The 21,582-nt window shown below is 40.2% G+C and overlaps 1 protein-coding gene and 1 pseudogene across 1 annotated transcript; one reads left to right on the top strand and one right to left on the bottom strand.

Moving 5' to 3' along the window:
• Positions 1-9,025: 9,025 nt before the first annotated feature.
• On the bottom strand, positions 9,026-13,272 carry LOC123784988 (nitric oxide synthase-interacting protein-like; annotated as a pseudogene).
• A 4,993-nt stretch (positions 13,273-18,265) lies between these two features.
• Positions 18,266-19,201, top strand: LOC123785339 (olfactory receptor 5AN1-like). The gene has a single exon (XM_045787072.2). The coding sequence runs from the start codon at positions 18,266-18,268 to the stop codon at positions 19,199-19,201; it is 936 nt and encodes a 311-aa protein (XP_045643028.2).
• Positions 19,202-21,582: the final 2,381 nt, after the last annotated feature.

Raw genomic sequence — 21,582 nt, 5'->3', positions numbered from 1 at the left:
CCCAAAGCTAATGTTAACAAAGAGGCTGTGAGCTGGGTAAATTGTGCAGATTTTCATGTAGTTTTGGACTAGTTGATTTACACAATGATTTGTGTTGACTAGACTTTTTCCCCCTTTCCAATATTCCCCGAATTAGTTTACCTATTGGTTATGGGAAAACGGTTTGGCCATTATTGGTTTCTAGAATGAATAGCATTGCATATACTAAGATTATAAATGCTCAATTTAGAAGAAAACTTCACCATGACAAAGACTGAACAACCAGGAATATCAAAATAGAGTTTGTGTCTGTAAGAGGAAAACACTGAAAAGAATGTTAGTCTAGCATTCAGGATGGTGATTTTTAAGGTAGTTTAGGGATATATAGCATAATAACCTGAGGAGTGGGACACTTTTTCTAAAAACAGTTGACTTTCCCTCTTATGTAATTTAACATGCTTCCTTTATGGCATGCGAGCACCACAAGGCAGATACCCTCTCCGGTTTGAGAATCCAGCTATTGTGAGCCACTGTGGGTGATGGGGGTATAGAACTGACTCCTTAAATATGTTAAGGTAAAAGAGATAAAAAACCTCTGATTAGGACCTCAGTGACTGAACAACCTCATGGCTATTTCAATCAGCTATACAAAGAGCAGTCCCTGAGATGATTTAAGTAAAGCCAGGGATTTGTCATTTTAGTCCAAAGTAACTGCTTTCCAGCCAACACTCAAAGTTTCTTAGGAATCTATAGAAGAGGAGCATACTGTCATTTGGGGGAAAGGTTCTATGTTTTCACCAGTTTTGTGATAAGTTCTAGGATGGAATTTAGCCTAGGAATTGAAGAGAGTGATTTTTCTCCTCCATATTATCTCGGAACTTGTTATGTGTCCTTGAACCACCAGTAAACAACTGGCATACATATATTCAGCTGTACCTACACTTGGTTGGTCATAAGTGAATAAATAAGTATCTCCCTGTATGTCCTTGGACAAGTTACTTGGGCTCTGTGTGCCTTAGTTACTTATCTATAAAATAGGAATAATAATAGTAATTATCTCATTGGCTTATTGTGATGAATTAAATGACTCAGTATATACGAGCGCTTAGAATAGTGCTGGTGGATAGCAAACGCTTAAGAGGTGAGTATTATTATTATTAAATAATATTTATTTATCACCATTTGAGCCAAAGAAATAGAAGGTATTTCCCCAGTTTGGTAAAAAATGTGATCTTTGTGATAGCTTTGATACATTGGAAAGTGGGTCAGCAGAGACTAGAGAGAAAGTTGTTCAGGTATTTATTAGGTATTCTTAAGTCATCAGACCTGCCATTATTAATCTCATGTCCACCACTTTATAAGTAGGTGGCCTTATACAAGTTACTTACAAGCTCCATTTTTTCTCATCTGTACAATGAGGATAATAATTGTATCTACCTCACAGAATTGACGCAACAACTGAGAATACACATGAAAAGAGCTTAGCTTAGTGCCTGGTGTATTGTAATACTTAATAAATGTTAGCTCATATTATAAGTCAATTTTGTATGAATCAAGTGAAATCCGGGTTAATGTGCTAAAAAAAGGCAAATTAGATAGCTTTGGGATATCTACTCAAACTGGAACATAATAGTCTCACTTAAAAGGCATGCCTGTACCTCTCACCTCTGCTGCTTCTTCTGCATATAGGAAGCAGTCATTAGGAAAATGGAAAGAACTCAAGTTCATAGAAGTGGCCACACATGGAAATGCTACCTTTGTGCCAACTCTTATCAGCTACCTGGACACTTTGCCTTTCCTTATAGCCAGTTTTCCCCTCCACCTTTCCTTATCTGGACTCTAGTTTACTGAGATCTTACCTTTCAATTTACCTTTGGTAGCTAATCTTAAATTCTCCTAATGCCAAAAGTCTTTGGAACAAAATGAACAAACAAATAAAGGAAAATATGCTTCATGCTTTGGGCTTACATGGAGCTGTCACTGGTCTATCTATTATCATCTCTAAATTTTTTTGAACAAAGATTCTGAATATAAGATCTTTAGAAAAATATCTCTTGTTCAGCCACATACATGTTCGCTGCTAATGGAAATTTTCTCCTTGCATTGAGAAGATACAACGTACTTTTGCAGTTTCCCCAATTAACAAAGAGAAAATAACGATCATTAATAATTGTTAAATATAGTGCATAATGTGGGGTTTGGTCATGAGACTTGAATAAGCCAAAAATGATCTGGGGTTTATAGTAAGCCACATTTAAATAAAGCTTCCTAAATAAGTACATTTATTATGGGGCATATAAATAGACATATATTAAACAATATTTTTGGCACTAAAAGAATCAGGCATTTTATAGCTCGTTGAAGCAAGGCAAGGTACAGCTGTCCCGGGGAGGTGGGTGGGCAGATAGCTGGAGATGAATTCACTTTAGTAAAATTAGCATAATCCAGGGTGTGTCACTCATCTTTGCAACCTCTGATGATTTTTTTCAGATGGACTGAAGTTACCAAGCTCAGAATAGCTAACTGCATAAGCCAGATGCCATTTTTAGTTTTCATGGAAGAACAAAACTGCCAAGCTTGTACTTGTGCTAGTGGCACAATTCTTTGACTTGCTGAGGAAATCACATAGAAAAACAAATTACAATCGAAAGTCTATTTGGAGAGAAAGTGGGTAATGTGTGTCAGTGCCACGTATGCCCAACTACAGAGTCAAGACAGGCTGAGGCTCTGGGCCAGGGCACTGACACGTTCTCTCCCCAAGTATTCATCCTCTTCTCTTCTAAGTGACCATCTTCCCATCTAATCACTATATTCACAGATCAATTAATAGACAAAATTTCCTTCTTTGGTTGTAGGAAATATTTTGTCTCTAAAATGCCTCTGTTACACATTTTATTTATTACGATCTGATTTTGTGGTTTAATTTTTATATTATTTTTTTAATTTACTTTTTAAAAAAGATTTTATTTATTTGACAGAGATAGAGACAGCCAGGGAGAGAGGGAACACAAGCAGGGGGAGTGGGAGAGGAAGAAGCAGGCTCATAGCAGAAGAGCCTGATGTGGGGCTCGATCCCAGATCGCCGGGATCACGCCCTGAGCCGAAGTCAGACACTTAACCGCTGTGCCACCCAGGTGCCCCTGTGGTTTAATTTTTAGAGTTTTCAGAAGCCTGGTTATTGTCCCTATCTACCACCTACATTCCCCTAATTTTTTGGTAGGTATAAATGACTACTCTCTGATTTGCTCACTCACTCACTCACATACTCAGGAATTAGAGACTGATGCATTAAACAGGTTCTGATGAGAATTTAAACTTTTTCCCTAAAGACCAACAGTTTCATGTTTCTAGTCATGAATCTAGAGAAATCCAGAGCTTGCCTATTCCGTGATCATCCACGCAAACGAGGAAACACTTGCAATTCACTTCCCTGTATCCAGATAACTGATTTGGATCTCTCTGACCTACATTTGATCTGGGAGAGCCTAAATGTCTTGCATATACGAAGATGTACATGTGTTCCAGCATTCTCCCATCAGCTTGATCTATGACTACCTTCCTTGAATTCTTGGTGGGTCTCCTTGTCTGTAACATCTCCTAAATAACTCGGGAAAATAAACCAACTGTTTATATGTAAACTTCATGGCTTTTATTCCATTGCCACCCTTCTCATGCTTTCCTTTCCCCTTCTAACGCTGGCCAAGACCTTCTGTGTGCAATGCTGCTATGGCTACAGCTAGGGGTGAGATTCCCCACTTTCCTACAAGTAAAGAAATAGTCATAGCAGGCACCCGCAATCGCGGCTTGGAACTTTTATCAAGGATGTGGCAGCATCTCCCTTCCATTTTGCCAGACTAGATGAAAGACAGATAAACCTCCCACTTTGGCGGGACCACACTCTAGAACTAGACAGGCATTTTGGACCCAGGGAGACCCCATGGAGGAACAGGCTTCATCTCTCTCTCGAAACAAATTTTCTTCTGAAATAGAGTCATGGTGTTAGATTGGACTTAAATGTCAACGTAAATAGAAAAACTGGCATGTGTAAAGTATCACGTTGATATTGTATGAAATATTCTTGTTCTAATAAAACCTCTTTCTTATGCAAAGGAAGGCTGGGTGGTTTTCATCTTAAAAAATGCTTAAGGAACAAAATTATTGATGCACGTGGACCAGAGGGAGGAAGTCCCTATATTAGACATCCACTGAAACTCATAGTTCATTTTCTAACAACCCAAAGGTAAGGAAGTAGCCTGGCAGGAATCATCTCACCCTTCAACTTGACCCTCAGTCTAGAATACAATTGGAGATAAGGTCTGGGGCTGAGCTGCAACTGGGAGTTGTCCATGAACTTTATCAAAAAGAGGTGGGCTCTGAGAAGTCCTGCATCTCAGGGAACCTACCTGTCCAACCTTCCTTTACTCATTTCATGCATCCTGTTACAGATAGTCTTTATAATTTGCTGTCTTATCTGTACCATCTGGTCTAGAAACCACTTTTTTCCTGCCGTCCTTCTTTTTACCAGAAGTTAAACCAGAAGGTTTAACACTTTTGGTGTCTGTGGCTGCCAGATCTCTGAAGGTTCTGGAATTGTTCTTCACACACTTGCCATCTCTGGCAGTTTTTCAACAGAAGGCCATGCATGAGATTTTCCTGTGTTAGCTAGTTAAGCATCTTTGATGAAGACACTAGTCTATTTTTTTTAAGATTTTATTTGTTTATTTTTTAATTTATTTATCTATTTATTTAACTGAGAGAGAGAGAGAAAGAAAGAGGGAGAGCGTGCAAGCAGAGGGAGGGAGAGGCACAAGCAGAGTCCACACTGAGCATGGATCCTGATGCAGGGCTCAATCTCAGGACACTGAGATCATGACCTGAGCCAAAACCAACAGTCAGATGCTTGAGTCAGCCAGGTGCCCCGACAGTAGTCTTCTTTATTCATTCGATTTACCTTTATTTTACAATTATAATTAAGCATAATTCACCATTCCTTTTTGTTCTTTTTTTTTTCCTTTTGGTATTTAGCATGTGTCCTTTTTAAAACTTATTTTAAAAAATTTTAATTGAAATATACTTGACATAACATTGTGTTAAAATGTACGTGTTGATTGGATACACTTTTTTTAATTTTAATTTTTTATTATAATCATATTTTTTATTATATTATGTTAGTCACCATACAGTACATCCCCGGTTTTTGATGTAAAGTTCAATGATTCATTAGTTGTGTATAACACCCAGTGCACCATGCAATACGTGCCCTCCTTACTACCCATCACCAGTCTATCCCATTCCCCCACCCCCCTCCCCTCTGAAGCCCTCAGTTTGTTTCTCAGAGTCCATAGTCTCTCATGCTTCATTCCCCCTTCTGATTACCCCCCCTTTCTTTATCCCTTTCTTCTCCTACCGATCTTCCTAGTTCTTATGTTCCATAAATGAGTGAAACCATATGATAATTGTCTTTCTCTGCTTGACTTATTTCACTTAGCATAATCTCCTCCAGTCCCGTCCATGTTGCAGCAAATGTTGTGTAATCGTTCTTTCTGATGGCTGAGTAATATTCCATTGTACATATGGACCACATCTTCTTAATCCAGTCATCTGTTGAAGGGCATCTTGGCTCCTTCCAGGATTTAGCTATCGTGGGCAATGCTGCTATGAACATTGGGGTGCATATGGCCCTTCTCTTTGCTATGTCTGTATCTTTGGGGTAAATACCCAGTAGTGCAATGGCTGGATCATAGGGTAGCTCAATTTTTAACTTTTTAAGGGACCTCCATCCACACTGTTTTCCAGAGTGGCTGTTACCAACTTGCATTCCCACCAACAATGTAGGAGGGATCCCCTTTCTCCACATCCTCTCTCCAGCAATTGTTGTTTCTTGCCTTGTCAATTTTTGCCATTCTAACTGGCGTAAGGTGGTTTTGATTTGAATTTCCCTGATGGCTAATGATTTTGAACATTTTTTCATGTGTCTGTTAGCCATTTGTATGTCTTCATTGGAAAAATGTCTGTTCATATCTTCTGCCCATTTTTTGATTTGTTTATTTGTTTCTCGTGTTTTGAGTTTGAGAAGTTCTTTGTAGATCTTGGATATCAGTCTTTTATCTGTAGTGTCATTTGCAAATATATTCTCCCATTCCGTGGGCTGCCACTTAGTTGTTTTGACTGTTTCCTTGGCTGTGCAGAAGGTTTTTATCTTGATGAAGTCCCACATGTTCATTTTATCTTTTGTTTCTCTTGCCTTTGGAGATGTGTCATGAAAAAGGTTGCTGTGGCCAATGTCTTAGTGGTTGCTGCCTATGCTCTCCTCTAGGGTTTTGATGGATTCCTGTCTCACATCGAGGTCTTTCATCCATTTGGAGTTTATCTTTGTGTATGGTGTGAGAGAGTGGTCAAGTTTCATTCTTTTGCATGTAGCTATCCAATTTTCCCAGCACCATATTGAAGAGACTGTCTTTTTTCCACTGGATGTTTTTTCCTGCTTTATCAAAGATTAGTTGCCCAAAGAGCCGAGGGTCCATTTCTGGGTTCTCTCTTCTGTTCCATTGGTCTATGTGTCTGTTTTTGTGCCAGTACCATGCTGTCTTTGTGATCACAGCTTTGTAGTACAGCTCGAAATCCGGCATTGTGATGCCCCCAGCTTTGTTTTTCCTTTTCAGCAAGTCCTTAGCAATTCGTGGCCTTTTCTGCTTCCACACAAATTTAACTGCTGTTTGTTCCAGTTCTTTGAAAAATGTCATTGGTATTTTGATCGGGATCGCATTGAAAGTGTAGATTGCTCTGGGTAGCATGGACATTTTAACTATGTTAATTCTTCCGATCCATGAGCATGGAATATTTTTCCATCTTTTTGTGTCTTCTTTAATGTCTTTCAAGAGTGATTTGTAGTTTCTAGAATATAGATCCTTTACATCTCTGGTTAAGTTAATTCCAAGATAATGTATGATTTTTGGTGCTATTGTAAATGGGATGGATTCTCTAATTTCTCTTTCTTCAATCTCATTGTTCGTGTATAGAAATGCAACTGATTTCTGAGCATTGATTTTGTATCCTGCCACATTACTGAATTGCTCTATAACTTCTAGTAGTTTGGGGGTGGATTCTTTTGGGTTTTCCATATAGAGTAATACATGTTTTTTAAAGACTTATTTATATTAGAGAGAGAGAGCGTGTGCGCACGCCAGCACACAGGGGTGGGGCAGAGTGAGAGAGAAGGAGAGAAGCAGACTCCCCGCTGAGCATGGAGTCTGACACAGGGCTCAATCTCACTACCCTGAGATCATGACCCTGAGATCATGACCTGAGTCTAAATCAAGAGTCAGATGCTCAACCTACTGAGCCACCCTGGGGGATGGTTTGATGCATTTATATATTTGATACATTTATGTATTTTGATGTGATTGCCACTGTAGCAGAGTTAGCACCTCTATCACATCACATAATTACCATTTCTTATTTGTGGTTGGAATAATTTAAGATCTAGTCTCTTAGCAAGTTTGATGATTATAATACAATATTGCCTATATTCATTACACTTTGCATTAGGTCTCTAAGATTTATTTACCACTAGTTGCAAGTTTTTACGCTGTTTTTATGAGTTCGGCTTTTTTAGATTCCACACATGTTATGTAGTATTTGTCTTTCTTTGTCTGACTTATCTCACTTAGCATGTCCTCAAGGCCCATCCATTTCATCTCAAGTGGTGGATTTCCTTCTTTCTCATGGCTAAATAATATTCCTGTGTGTGTGCGTGTGTGTGTGTGTGTGTGTGAGAGAGAGAGAGAGAGAGAGAGAGATACATCACATTTTATCTATTCATACATTGATGGGCACTCAGGTTATTTCCATATCTTAGCTATTGTAAATAATGCTACAATAAACATGGAAGTGCAGATATCTCTTTGATACTCTGTTTTCATTTCCTTTTGGTGGGGTGTATACCCAGGAGTGAATCACTGGACTGTATGGTATTTCTATTTTTAATTTTTTGAGGAAACTCCATGCTGTTTTTATAGTGGCTGCACTAATTCACATTCCCATCAACCACCCAAGAGGGTTCCCTTTTGTCCACATCCTCACCTAAACTGGTTATCTCTTATCTTCTTGATGGTGGCCATTCTAACAGGAGGTGATGTGTCATTGTGGTTTTAATTTGCATTTCCCTGATGATTAGTGAGGTTGAGCATCTTTTCATGTAGCTGTTAGCCATTTAGATATTTTCAGCATATGTCCTTTAAACTGAGTTTGATGGTGTCCTTTCTCTACCACCACATGGTAAACTTTCACTTGCAGGAGTTAGAAGGGTTCAGAGTAGAAAGGAGAGGAATCTCAATTCAGTGAATCTTTCTGTGACTTTGTGTACCTGCTTGGGTTCCAAAGAGCTAGGGAAAGACTGCCCCGCTCTCACACCTTGCCATCTTGGCTTCTATCATTTACATTAACAGGACTGTCAGTGTTCCAGTATGTGAATAATGCCTGGCACATTGTATGCACTTAATAGTTGTCAGAAGAATTAACCTTAGTATTTTTTTTAAAAAAGATTTTATTTATTTGACAGAGAGTGAGGCAGCGAGAGAGGGAACACAAGCAGGGGGAGTGGGAGAGGGAGAAGCAGGCTTCCTGCTGAGCAGGGAGCCCAATGGGGGGCTCGATCCCCCAACGCTGGGATCATGACCTGAGCCAAAGGCAGACGCTTAAGGACTGAGCCACCCAGGCCCCCCAACCTTAGTATTTTAGTACAAATCTTAGTATTTTGGTCCTTTCTCTCCTGCCCCCCCCCCCCACTGTATTTTATTCCCTTTGGGAGTCTTATCACACTTTAATTCGGGAGAGGCATTCCTAGACTTCTCAGGGACTTCAAATTTGGCCTATCTCAAGAAGATGTGAGGGGATTTCTATTTACTTCTTAAAGTGGCGCTCTCATATGGTCACGGCCCAGGCTTTGACTTCTGGACACTCAATCTTAACTGTGCATTTGTGTTAAGATTTTATTCTTAAGATGACACCACATTAAATATTCTTAGCCCACGCCTTCGAACTCCAGTCATTGCAGCGGGCATGCCCTGGAGCTGCGAGCCTCCTTGCCCGCCGCGTCCCCAGGCTCCAGCTCAGCCAAGAAAGGAGGGCACCACACGGCCAGTCGTGTGCAAGTGCTGAGGTGGTCTCCGCACGCCAGGCCGGCATCACGGGGCCTCGACTTCCTGGCCTGCAGCGTCACTCCAGAATCTCGAAGCCCCGCGACGCTCTGTTGCAGCATGATGACGTCGCTTCTCCCAGTTCACTAGGTCCACCCTCTTTTTCCGAGTCAATTTTTTTTTTTTAAAGATTTTATTTATTCGACAGAGATAGAGACAGCCAGCGAGAGAGGAAACACAGGCAGGGGGCGTGGGAGAGGAAGAAGCAGGCTCATAGCAGAAGAGCCTGATATGGGGCTCGATCCCATAACGCCGGGATCACGCCCTGAGCCGAAGGCAGACGCTTAACCGCTGTGCCACCCAGGCGCCCCTCCGAGTCAATTTCTGCATGTCCTCCAGGGTGACCCCAGCCCCAGAGGGCCGCAGCACAGCGTGAGGCGTCCCGCCTCTCAGGCTGTCGCGAGTCACAGCGCACACGCCGCGCTCCCTGCACGTGATGAGCCCCACGCGGCCTGAAACGCGGGGAAGCGCATGAGCGTCAGGTCTGACATGCGCAGTGGCTTCCCCGACGCAGAACAGGTCACGGTGCGCGAGGGTGTTTCCGGTGTGGTAGGCTTGGTCTCGGCGTCAGCCACAGGGTCCGGCCCGCGCTTTGTCCTTGTCTTTGCCTGCGCTGGGCCCGTGTGGGGCATCCCCTGGGCCATTCCTGGGGCGGCCTCGGGCGTGAGGGGTTGTGGGTCCTGCTCCTAGAGGCCGCCTCTCTCTCCAGGAAGCGGGCACCTGGTTCTGCTCCCCGGCTGCGCAGCTCTTCACGCTCCTCACGCCGGGCTCACCGCTGCTTCTCTAGGCCTTCATCTGCCCAGCGATCTCCTCCCCCTGGAGCGAAATGTTCTCCAGGATTGCCTACCGCTCGTACAGGAGGTCGTCTGGGGTGACGACGGACCCAGGCAGGTCTGTGGCCTGAACGGCATCCCGGCTCCGTGGGGCGGGCGTTCGGGTCCTGGAGCTTGAGGCCGGTGCCCGTCTTCTCACCACGGGTGTAGACGTCCACGCTGGAACGGTTCTTGAGGGCGTGTCACCCTCTCAGACGGCGTCCTGTTCCTTCCTTGCTTCTTCAACTGCGCCGGTATTTTGGTTCCTAAGACCGAGTTGTTACTCAGCACGTAAGTCAGTAAAGTATTTAACAAAAAATAAGAGCAATAATTCATGTGGCAGGTAAATTCTCAGTAGACTGGTTTTGAGGGAAATGTGGTTATCATGACTTTTTAATTTTTAGGCTTACTACATTGTAACAACATATTTACTTTTTTGTTTTAAAAAGAATTGGTCTCATAGTGAATTGAAACTGCGATTCAGTAGGTGTTGTTTTACAGATCAGTTAAAATGTAGTGAAATGATTTATTTTGGTTTCTATGTGTGGGATACAGAATTTCTCAGTTTTTCAGTCAACACATATTGAAATTTAAGTTTTAAATTATAGCCTAATTATAGTTTTGGAATGAAAGCAAAATGTGATTTTATCATATCTTAACTGTATATATATTTATATTTATATTTTACTTAGATAGAAGGCCCTAAACATTAAAAAATGTGGTTGTAACAGTAGGCTGTAGACATTAGTAAAATAACAGTGTAAGGTAGTTACCTTTTTATGAGTAAGGGTGCTGAGTAGAAATTAGGATAAAAATGAATTCGATTAAAAATATATAAACATACAAATAGAAAGTTTCATTTCAAAGGTAATAAAGGGAAATTAAAAGTTTTCTTTTTTACCTAATGAAATATCAGTGAAAAATGTTAAAATAATTTTTAAATTGCATTATCTGAACACTGGGGAAAATACCATGGACAATGGTATATAGTCAGATATTTCTACTGCAAATATAAAATGGCTTAAGAAATTTGAAAATAGGGGTGCCTGGGTGGCTCAGTTGGTTGTGTCTGACTCTTGATTTCAGCTCAGGTCTTGATCTCAGGGTTGTGAGCTCAAGCCCTGCATTGGGCTCGGTGCTGGGCTTGGATCCTACTTAAAAAAAATTTTTTTTTGAAAATATGTGGGCAAACATAATGGGCTGAATCCGTACATTTGCCTTTACTCCTTCCTAGAGCCTGCCTAAAATGACAATAAAAGTTTTTTTTTAACCCATAAAATCACTAAGAAATGTAAAGTAGGATAAATGACAACAGAAGCTGAAGCTGGAAGCTCATCTATGAGGAATAACCACCTCAGATTCAAGAAATCAGGAAGCTGTGGGTCCTAGGTATGTGGGGCAGGAAAGCCAAGAAGCAGCAAATTGATTTCCATTGCATAACCCTCAGAAGGATCAGGAATTGTAGGCACTAGGCACCTGTGTAGCGGGTGGGGCTTAGAACTGGAGATTTGATTGAAAATCTATTAAAAGTAACTAGACTTCTAGACCAGCCTGTCCCCTCCTCTTGCATACAGGAAATTCCACCTGTCCCCACCATTCCTCCTTTCCTCTAGTAGATTATTGGAAGTTTCTTCTCTGGAGAATTAAATCAAGATACATGGGCCCAGGGCCATCAGATATATCTATGGGTGAATGATAAAAACAGAGGGATGAAGTAATATCTAAGTAGTGAAGATTCTTCAGTGCAGGGAGTGCAGTGCACTAATATCTGTGCAGGGAGATTCTGCACTGCACACCTGCTCCATTCACTTACTCAACTTTCAAAATACTCCTAGCTAGGTTGTTATCTTCTGGGTACGATACTGGAGAATTCTGGGTAGAAAAAAACCTGCCCATGATTACAGCAGAGGTTTATCAGATCAGTTGAGAAGTGCTCCCCAGATGCCTAGCAGGTAGCCCAACAGAGGGGAGTCTCTGGTCATAAACACCAAACCTCAAATCTTGCTTTTTAGTACCTCTCAGAGGCTATAAAGGAGTCAAAGTCATCAGTTTCTGGATAAAAGCAAGCCCGGAACATGCTCCATGGTAGCTTCCCAGAGACTGTGCAAGACTTCAGAAATGATGGCTATTGTGTGTGTAGGTGGCAAGACCCAGGTCCCAGAGGTCTGAGCCTCTCAGGGATTCTAGTACAATTTGTTGACCAGGGAGCAGAAGAACCACCGGACTGGGGGTACCATGGAGACTCAGTACAACCAAGAGAATTTAAAGAAAAATTTTAAAAGATATTTTTTCATATAAGAGGCTATGGACTAATTTCATACATATTACATCACTATTTATACAGTACCTTACACTTCATGTCATTTAGATTTGATTTTTTTCTGTTACCATATAAAGATGGCAGGTGAGAAATTATATTGCAGATATTACAGAAAGAACCTTTGGGCACATAGAGGTCGGCCACAGTCTTCCCACTGTACAGGAACATACGTGGTTCTTTCTGACCAGAAACATGACCTCTATTGTGTGTCCATGGTGCCCACATTCTATACTTTTGATGTTACACCTTTAAAACTATCTTAAGAACCTGCTTAGGTTAAGGATTAAGTTATTGAAGTTCTTATCAGGGAGGGAAATATAACGACTAATCTATCAGCAAGAGTTAAATAATTAATTCATTGCCTATCCATCCCTTTCTCCCTAGAAGTGAGAATAGTTGTAGATCAAACGAAGAATGGGACCTCATCTAAAACATCCCTGTATTCCTAGTAATTGGTAGGGTAGATGACTTTCATTTTCAAAAAACTAGAAACAAGCAAAAATGTTTGTGGGAATGATGTTAAGTAGATATTTTTAGTGAAGGATTAGTAATGCAGCATAACATGTTGGAAAGAACTCCAAATCAGAACATAGAAATTACAATGACTATTAATAGAAGGCAGGCTTGTACCGCACCCCCTGGTGAGTGCTTTATGAGTATTATGCAATTTGCTTCTCTCTATGAAGACATACTCTCTGAAGTAGCTACTACTATCAGGCCCATTTTATGACAATCCTGAGGCTGGGAGAGGTGAATTTGCTCATGGTCACACAGTCATCAAGTGGAAGGGTCAGAATTCTACCCAGATTGGTTGATACCAATGCCCCAGGTTGTAACCATGATACCCATGCCCCAGGTTGTAACCATGGCAGGTCAGGTTAGTTTTATTGTTTTCCTTACTGCCTCAATTTCCTTGCTTACGCATAGGAAATAATGCCATGTCCGCCTCACAGGCTGCTGTCATGATTGGATCTGGTCAGATATTTGAGCAAATGCATGGATGTATATATATGAAATAAAAGTGCTTTGTACCCAAAGAAATGTTAACATATCTAATTTATTTTAATTAAGATATTTTGCCAGGGCGCCTGGGTGGCACAGCCGTTAAGCATCTGCCTTCGGCTCAGGGCGTGATTCCGGCGTTATGGGATCGAGCCCCACATCAGGCTCCTCCGCTATGAGCCTGCTTCTTCCTCTCCCACTCCCCCTGCTTGTGTTCCCTCTCTCGCTGGCTGTCTCTATCTCTGTCGAATAAATAAATAAAATTAAAAAAAAAAGATATTTTGCCAACTAGTATGTTACCAGTGTCCTCTTGAGCAAATCTTTTAGCTCCTCTGGCTTTGGGTTCCTCACCTGGTAATTGAAGGTATTGGACTAGATGGTCCATAGGTCCTTTTCAACTTGAAGGACTCCAAGATCGTTAAAAGAAAAGCTGTAATTATGAGATCGTTAGGACCATGGGGAAGTGGGGAATGGATCCAGAAGGGACATGGAAAAATGGGACATGAAATTAGCAGGGATAAAAACTCCATGACAACCGTGACTCCAGGGAACAAGTACCCAGAGGGTTTTCTCCCTCTAATTGTCTTTTCTCCTATTATCTCTTACCTTAACAATGACACATTTAAGAGGATCTCCAGTTGTGAGCATCTCTCTTAATCTGAGTGGACAGCCTATTTCATGGCCAAAGGCTCCCAACTTGGAGAGCAATAGAACCCACCTGGAATATTCCTTTGGAAAAGAAATAAGCAATTTCAGCCTTTGGCAAGAGCTCTGTTTTCTTGGGAAATCTGAGTCAACGTGAGAGGGCAAGATTTGGTGAGAACAGTGGATTCTGTGCTATCTTAATAGCCGTGTGATTCTTCCAGTAGGACCTGTGTGGAGCAAAGTTTACGGTCCTGAGTCTCTCCCATTTTTCACCTCTTCTCACTCCCACACCCTCCACTCTGGGCTCTTTCTTGGGTTCTCTTTCTCCTTGCTCAACTTCTCTGAACCTCATTGAAAAAGATTAATGCCTAATCTAAAATTTCAGGGATCATTCTGGGATGAGGGATGAATATTGAGTTCCAGTTCTGCAATTTCTTAAGGGTGTGACCTTGAGCTCTGTCACCTTCAGGTTTTTTTTTTCACCTGTAAAACTGGGGATAATGGGATTATTTAGAATCTAATGAGATGATGATTATAAAAGCTAACAAATTTTAGAAGTCAATAATTGAGCACTGAATTAAAAATAACAGTTCACTGACTTCAGGGGAATTTCCTAAGATCCCATATTCTTGTCTAGATTTTCCAATTTTATCCATTCCAAGGACACTTTGAATTTTCTTTTGTGTAAGGAATCTGTTGTTATATTAAGTTGATTTCCATGTTAATATATAGCTTTGATTGAAAATTTTTGAGTAGCAAAAGGCAAGCAGGTCACTAAATAATGATATAACAAGTACTCATGTACAATTCCATTGACCTTGTGAAATCTTCAAATGGCTCTCTGTGGTCATCTTTGGAGTCCCTGCAGGTTTGGAGGCACGGGTGTGGGTAACACAGATATCAGAGATGCCTCACTTCAAGGCATTGTTGGTCTGTCTCTTTTAACATTTTTTTTTTCACTTACATTGTTCTTCTTCATTGCAACATTGGCTTTCTTTAGCTGATTTTGTACTCTGCACAACCTTACAAACTGGCCATGTCCTCAGTAGCCAGAATTGGAAAGGTTTTGATTAGGTAGATGCACATAGTAAAGTCTCTAGTTAATATTTACATCAGTCACCTTTTCTTTAAATTGTCTTGTGAAATGGTGGACACATGCAAAAACTTAATCAAAAAGTGAATTTTTCTCCTTTTCCTATAGCTTACTAAAGTTTAACAGGATACATTTTATCATGAATTAGTAAAACAATCCACAATTCCTCTTTTTTGGAATGATGAGCCACATAAAATACCTTTACCTCTGGCTGCCTTTGTCACCAGAATGTAATAAGAAAGTGAAGAGCTTTACTGCAAGTGATTGATCAGAAGCTTGACTTCTTTTCACTGAACTGATCCATTATGTCGGTGTATTGGGCGATGTTGTGTATGAGAGTTTATATTTTCAAAATATTTTCATTGACTCCAACTCATCATGGATAAAATTGTGGAGAAATCATATTGGCAACACTTAAGGAGTCAACAGAGAGATTTCCAACCTCATAAAACCATGATTGAAATGAAATAAGATAATTTTAGTTTTGCATCCAAAAGGGGTGAAAGAACCATTGTTCAATATGTAGTTATTCAGTAACACAAATATTAGTATACAAGGTGCTTATCGTTAAGTAGTGAGGCATCTCCAGTAGAGCACGTACTGTGTAGAGCCTCGTCAGCTCAGAGTACCTGGTGGTGGTGGCACATAAAAAGGGACATTAGGAGTTTACAGTCCAGCTGACTGGGAGGTAACGGAGTAATCCGAGATAGAAATAAATACAGTCATTGCCTAACGATATTCTTGACTCTAGGCTTAGGGACCTTAGAAAATAATTGATCTAAAGAGCTCCTTGATATTTCAGTATTAGTTTGCTTTTTCCTTCACAGAGAGGAACGATAATGGGGATGATAATTGTTAACATTTATTGAGCCCTTACTGTTTTAAGCCCTTTATGTCAACCAATCCTTGCAGCAACCCTCTGAGGTGATAAGTACTCTTAGTGCCATTTATAGATGAGGCAACTGAGGCACAGAGGGGTTTAATAACTTGCTAAGGATGACCCAGCCAGTAGGTCAAAGCCAGGAAATTCTGAAAGTCTGTTCTCTCTGTGATTCTCTCTCTTCTTCAATTCCCCTCCTTCCCCTCTCCCTTGTGTCTTACACTGGGCTTACTTTTAAGGATTTATATATCTTAATAACTTTTCTTCCTGTAAATATAGGTTTGTCAAAAATTGATCAAATACAGAGAGGCTTAAAGAAGGAAATCAAAATCATACCAGTCATTACTTCTGGTATTTTTAATTGTCTCCTGGGTTCGTATGTGTGTGAGAGACAGAGACAGAGACATAGAGACTGAGATACTATATAAAGCAGAAAAATTTTTACTTCAGAAAGGTAAAATCATTTTGTACCCTCATCGGAAGTAAGTATGAGTGCCCCATCCCCTGATTTGTGCCTTTTTTATTAAAGGCATTATACATTGTCTTTTTTATGCTTTGCCACTCTTTTTCCCTTATCAATTGTATTACAAAAAGTATTTTATTTACGTGGGTTTTTCTCACATAACCAAGTTTAAAATCGTTACATTTTTCTCTTCTAGTTTCTGTGTTGGTGTTATATTTCAGACATTTTTTCCACATACCAAGATTACATAAATGCATATCAAGAATTTATCTGTTGTCTATCCATTTAAAATACTAATTTTATCATATTTAAATTCTTAGTGATATTTAAATTTTTCTAAAATGTCTATAAGGTCTTTTGACATGTGTCTATTTTTATAAGAATAGTGAATTGTCAGTGTTTATCATACTTTTTAATCCTTGAAAGTTCATGTCTTTTTAATTATTAATATTTTTTCAAAAATTTCTTAGCTGTTCTCATTGATTTACTCTTTCATCTCAAGGAAGGACAGTTGGTTATGGAGCATAGGCCATAAATCCATTACGAATCTGTTAGTGAGCTCTAACATGACTGTATCAATAAAATGTATGAAATATACTATGTAGTACCTGGTAATTGAAGTTATTTACTTTTCCTCTGCATCAAGGTCCATCATAGTGTGTTGCTGGTTGTCAGTTGAGCAAGTGTACCCAAACTCAAGCAAACTAAATAGAAAATTGTTTCTGTGCTTTGTGTCTTCGTGGCCCCAGGTGGTTTGATTTGCTTCTACATGAGGTCTGAATCTACATCTGCCCAGAGGTAATGATTCCTCACTGTCTACAAGGTCAGTGGTGCCTCAGGAAATCCCTCAAATTAACCCATAGAACTACAGCACTGTTGACGCTGCTAACTAACCATGGGTACAGCTGTCATTCATGATTATCTGTAAGCAATCCGTGATGGTAATAGCCAACAGTTATTGAACAATTACTGTGTACAGGATTGTGTGCTGAGCATCCCCATGAATTTTCATGTAACTATCCTAGTAATCTGAGAGTTCAGGGGCTCTTAATGTTCTCATGTTATTTTGAGTTAATCAATCCTAGTGTGTAAGCTACTGGGACAAGTTCATAAAGCGAGAGGGAATCAGACAAAATTCCAAAGTCTGAACTTTAAGTACAGTACCATGCTGTTTCTCAAGTAGTAAAATACCCTAAAATTGAAAAAAGGTTGGGGTCAATAGTGAGCTATCCTACCTTCCCTTTGGTATACTTGGTAGGAAGACTCCTTACGGAGTTGTTCCATAACTTTATTGGGCACATATACTGTGCCTTAGGAAAATATTATCAGAGTCATAAGTTATGATATAGCTTCCCAGACTAGTTAGAAGTATATTACCTACATTCATATAAGTGTTTGTGAAATTATTACAGACAGGGTAAATAACTTAAGGATGAAAGAGGAAATTTTAAAACATTGTCTAGATGACCATCTGGGACTAAAGGGCTATCTCAGTGTTAATCTGGAGTGATTCCTTATGTTCTTGTAAAGCAGCAGTTATATATGAATTATCAGAGGTTTTAAAAAAAGATTTAATGATCTCTGTAATCAAAACAACATTTCTATTATTTTATTTCTCCATCAAGTTGAAAAATATTCCTTTAATTTTCAGGAGAGTTCATGAAATAATTGAGAACCTGAAACAGGAAAAAGTATTTCTTGACAATTTGAGGTGAAAATCTGGGGTGTTTTAATCAGGACGGTGAGGCATTGCTTCTTTCCCAGCACTCAACTGGAGGAAAAAATGACACATACGAGAATTGTAATGCTGTCATTTCACCTGAGTCAGCGGTGCATTCTCTTCTCTCTTTTCTGATTTCAGAAGCAGCAAGCCAATGATTGGGGGAGGAAATGTTACAGAGATCACTTATTTCATCCTTTTGGGATTCTCTGATTTTCCCAGAATCCTAGCAGTGCTCTTTGTTGTATTCCTGCTGATCTACATTGTGACTCTGACTTGGAACCTGTGCCTCATCATCTTAATAAGGATGGACTCTCACCTCCACGCACCCATGTACTTCTTCCTCAGTAATCTGTCCTTCATAGATATATGCTATGTGACCTCGATAGCTCCCAAGATGCTCTCCACCTTTTTCCAAGAGCAGCAGACTATCACCTTTGTGGGTTGTGCTGTTCAGTTCTTTGTCTTTTCAATCATGGGACTGAGTGAGTCTTGTCTTCTGACAGCGATGGCTTATGACCGATATACTGCCATTTGTAATCCACTTCTCTATTCAGCAATCATGTCACCCTCCCTCTGTATTCGGATGGTGCTGGGATCCTATTTGGCTGCACTTTCTGGTTCTATATCTGAGTTGTGTATTGTGTTTCAGCTCCACTTCTGTGGGCCTAATGTCATCAAGCACTTCTTCTGTGACACACCCCAACTGTTAATCCTGTCCTGCACTGACACTTTCTTTGTACAACTGTTGGTTGCTATATCAACAATGCTCTTTGGGATAGTAAATGCCCTCATTATCATGATATCCTATGGCTATATTGTCATGTCCATCATGAAGATCACTTCAGCTAAAGGCAGGTCCAAGGCTTTCAATACCTGTGCTTCTCATCTGCTAGCTGTTTCCCTTTTCTATACCTCAAGTATCTCTGTCTATTTGAGTTCCAGCTCTGGTGGTTCCTCCAGCTTTGACAGATTTGCATCAGTGTTCTACACTGTGGTTATTCCCATGTTGAATCCATTGATTTACAGTCTGAGGAACAAGGAAATCAAAGATGCCGTGAGGAGGTTACAAAAGCGATGTTCTTGCTGAGGTCCTGTCCAGATTTGTCCTATTAGAAACCTTAACCCTCGATAATGTGCACATGAATGGACTCTGACAAATTCATACTGCCTTTGGAAAAAGAAAGCTTAAATTGACAAAGATAATATGCCAAATGGACTGACAGCTGTCTTGATTCAACACAAACACAATACCTTTATGTCCTGTAGGTTCATCCTTTCACCCTACTGGAGGGGCCTCATTATTTATTAACAATCTGTAAGTGGGGTCTGGGGTACTCAGTCAGTTAAATGTCTCCTTTATGCTCAGGTCATGATCCCAGGGTCATGGGATTGAGCCCCACATTGGGCTCTGTGCTCAGTGGGGAGTCTGCTTCTCCCTTTTACTCTGTCCCTGTTCTTGCTTTGCTCTCTCTCAAATAAATAAAATCTTTAAAATAATCTGCAGGTATTTGTAAAATGTTAAGGTTTAGAAACTTGTTACTTCTTTTTGCCTCAGAGATTGAGCCCTGTTCAATCTCCGACCTCTGAATATAAAGGAGTGATACCGGACACAGGCCCCCGGGAGTGTAGAGACCTTGTCTCCTAAATATTTTGATGCAGTGTCATCCAGGCATGAGGGTGTTCAATGTTCTGTATTTCTGACCATAATGGGAATAAATAGAGGTGATGTGCCTTTGAATAGAAACAAAGCTATACAATTGTCCTAGTTGTGTCTCCTGGAAGAGCAGTCTCAGATGGCTAATGTTTGTCTAAGGCCTCTTTTGAGACTAGTCATCTAATAAATTTGGTCACATGTCAGTCTCCAGCAACTGTAATCTAAGGAAGCAGGAGGTAATTTATAAAGAGAAGTGGAATGAAGAATGTCATCCCTTCAGTATCATTTACTTATGAGTCTGATGACTTTGTTTCTTGCTTTAGTGTTCAGTGGGGATTTCTTTTTTTTTTTTTAATTATTTTTGTTATGTTAGTCAACATACAGTACATCCCTAGTTTTTGATGTAAAGTTCCATGATTCATTACTTGCGTGTAACACCCAGTGCACCATGCAATACGTGCCTTCTTAATATCCATCACCAGCCTATCCCGATCCCCCACCCCCCTCCCCTCTAAAGCCCTCAGTTTGTTTCCCAGAGTCCATAGTCTCTCATGGTTCATTCCCCCTTCTCTTTACCCCCCGCTTTCTTCTTCCCTTTCTTCTCCTACAAATCTTCCTACTTCTTATGTTCCATAAATGAGTGAAATCATATGGTACTTGTCTTTCTCGGCTTGACTTATTTCACTTATCATTATCAGTGGGGATTTCTGATGGAAGATGACAATTCAAAATCCGTATCACAGCCAGTAGCTATTTCTGATATTCTGGGATTCAAACCTCTCTCTCTCTCTCTCTCATTAAGTCAAGAAAATTTACCCTGGGTGACATAGCTAGTGTTTCATACTATCAAATCATTTCTAGTATTTCAAGCATCTATTCATGTTTGGTGTGAGTACGCTTGTGTGTAAATTCATTGCAATAATAGAGTAACTGAATATTGAATATTGCAGACTAAGAACAAATATGGAGAGCTGGTATATTTTTTATTGTCTGTGTTCAACATTTTATATTATACAGATTTATGGTTTTGTACGGGGTGATCTAATTTATGGAGTAGATGATTAGACTTACTCTAATGCTGATACTTTCTAGGAAGCCTCCAGAGCCAGAGAGGAAATAAATAGTGCGAATGGCAGGGTTTTTAACTGTGGCCAGTTTTGTCTGTCTAAAGTAGAACCTAAAATGTTTAGTCCTCGTGATCTGTTTCACAAGTGGAACAAGATGTGTATCAACACTGGCTGCTGATATACAGATTGCTCGGACTTGACCCAACTGATATAAAACAGATGTTACAATTACATAATATCCCTGGAGAGTCACTGGGTTTTTAATGTTTTGGGGGGGCGGGGTCTCAATTTTGATAAGTCACATAATTCTTCCATTTAGTTAAAGACTATAAATGAAGAGGTATTTGAAGCCTTGCCAAATTTTTCATAAGTTTACAGATGGACAGGACTGAGGAGAATCATTGAACCTCTGGGAGAGAATGTGAAGGCTTATCCCACTCCACAGAAGTAGTGCAGTATGAATAAAGGATGTGTGCCCTCATCCCCGCCATGGAGGCATAGGTATGTTCTTTGAAGCACTGTTCTTTAAAAATGTGTAAGAATGAGAAGTCTTTCTAAGAAACGATGAGGGCTTCAGTAGTAGAAAAGCCTCTGTGAGGAATGTAACACAGTGTTACTGATTATAGTCATTATGCTATGCATTAGATTGCCAGGTTTCTTCATCCTTCAGTTGCAAGATTGTACCTTTTCAAAAAACGTATCTCCAATTCCCTTGCCTCTCAGGCCCTGCTAACCACCATTGTGCTC

The sequence above is a fragment of the Ursus americanus genome, chromosome 24 (genome assembly GCF_024610735.1).
Source record: "Ursus americanus isolate L20-20 chromosome 24, mUrsAme1.1.p, whole genome shotgun sequence".
NCBI classification, from domain to species: domain Eukaryota; kingdom Metazoa; phylum Chordata; class Mammalia; order Carnivora; family Ursidae; genus Ursus; species Ursus americanus.
The sequence above is the reverse complement of the archived record's forward strand: the minus strand, read 5'-3'. Positions and strand labels throughout refer to the sequence as shown.

What these genes read in the sequence shown, in the direction of transcription:
- LOC123785339 (XM_045787072.2), top strand. Translation starts at nt 18,266, where the DNA reads ATGATTGGGGGAGGAAATGTTACAGAGATCACTTATTTCATCCTTTTG.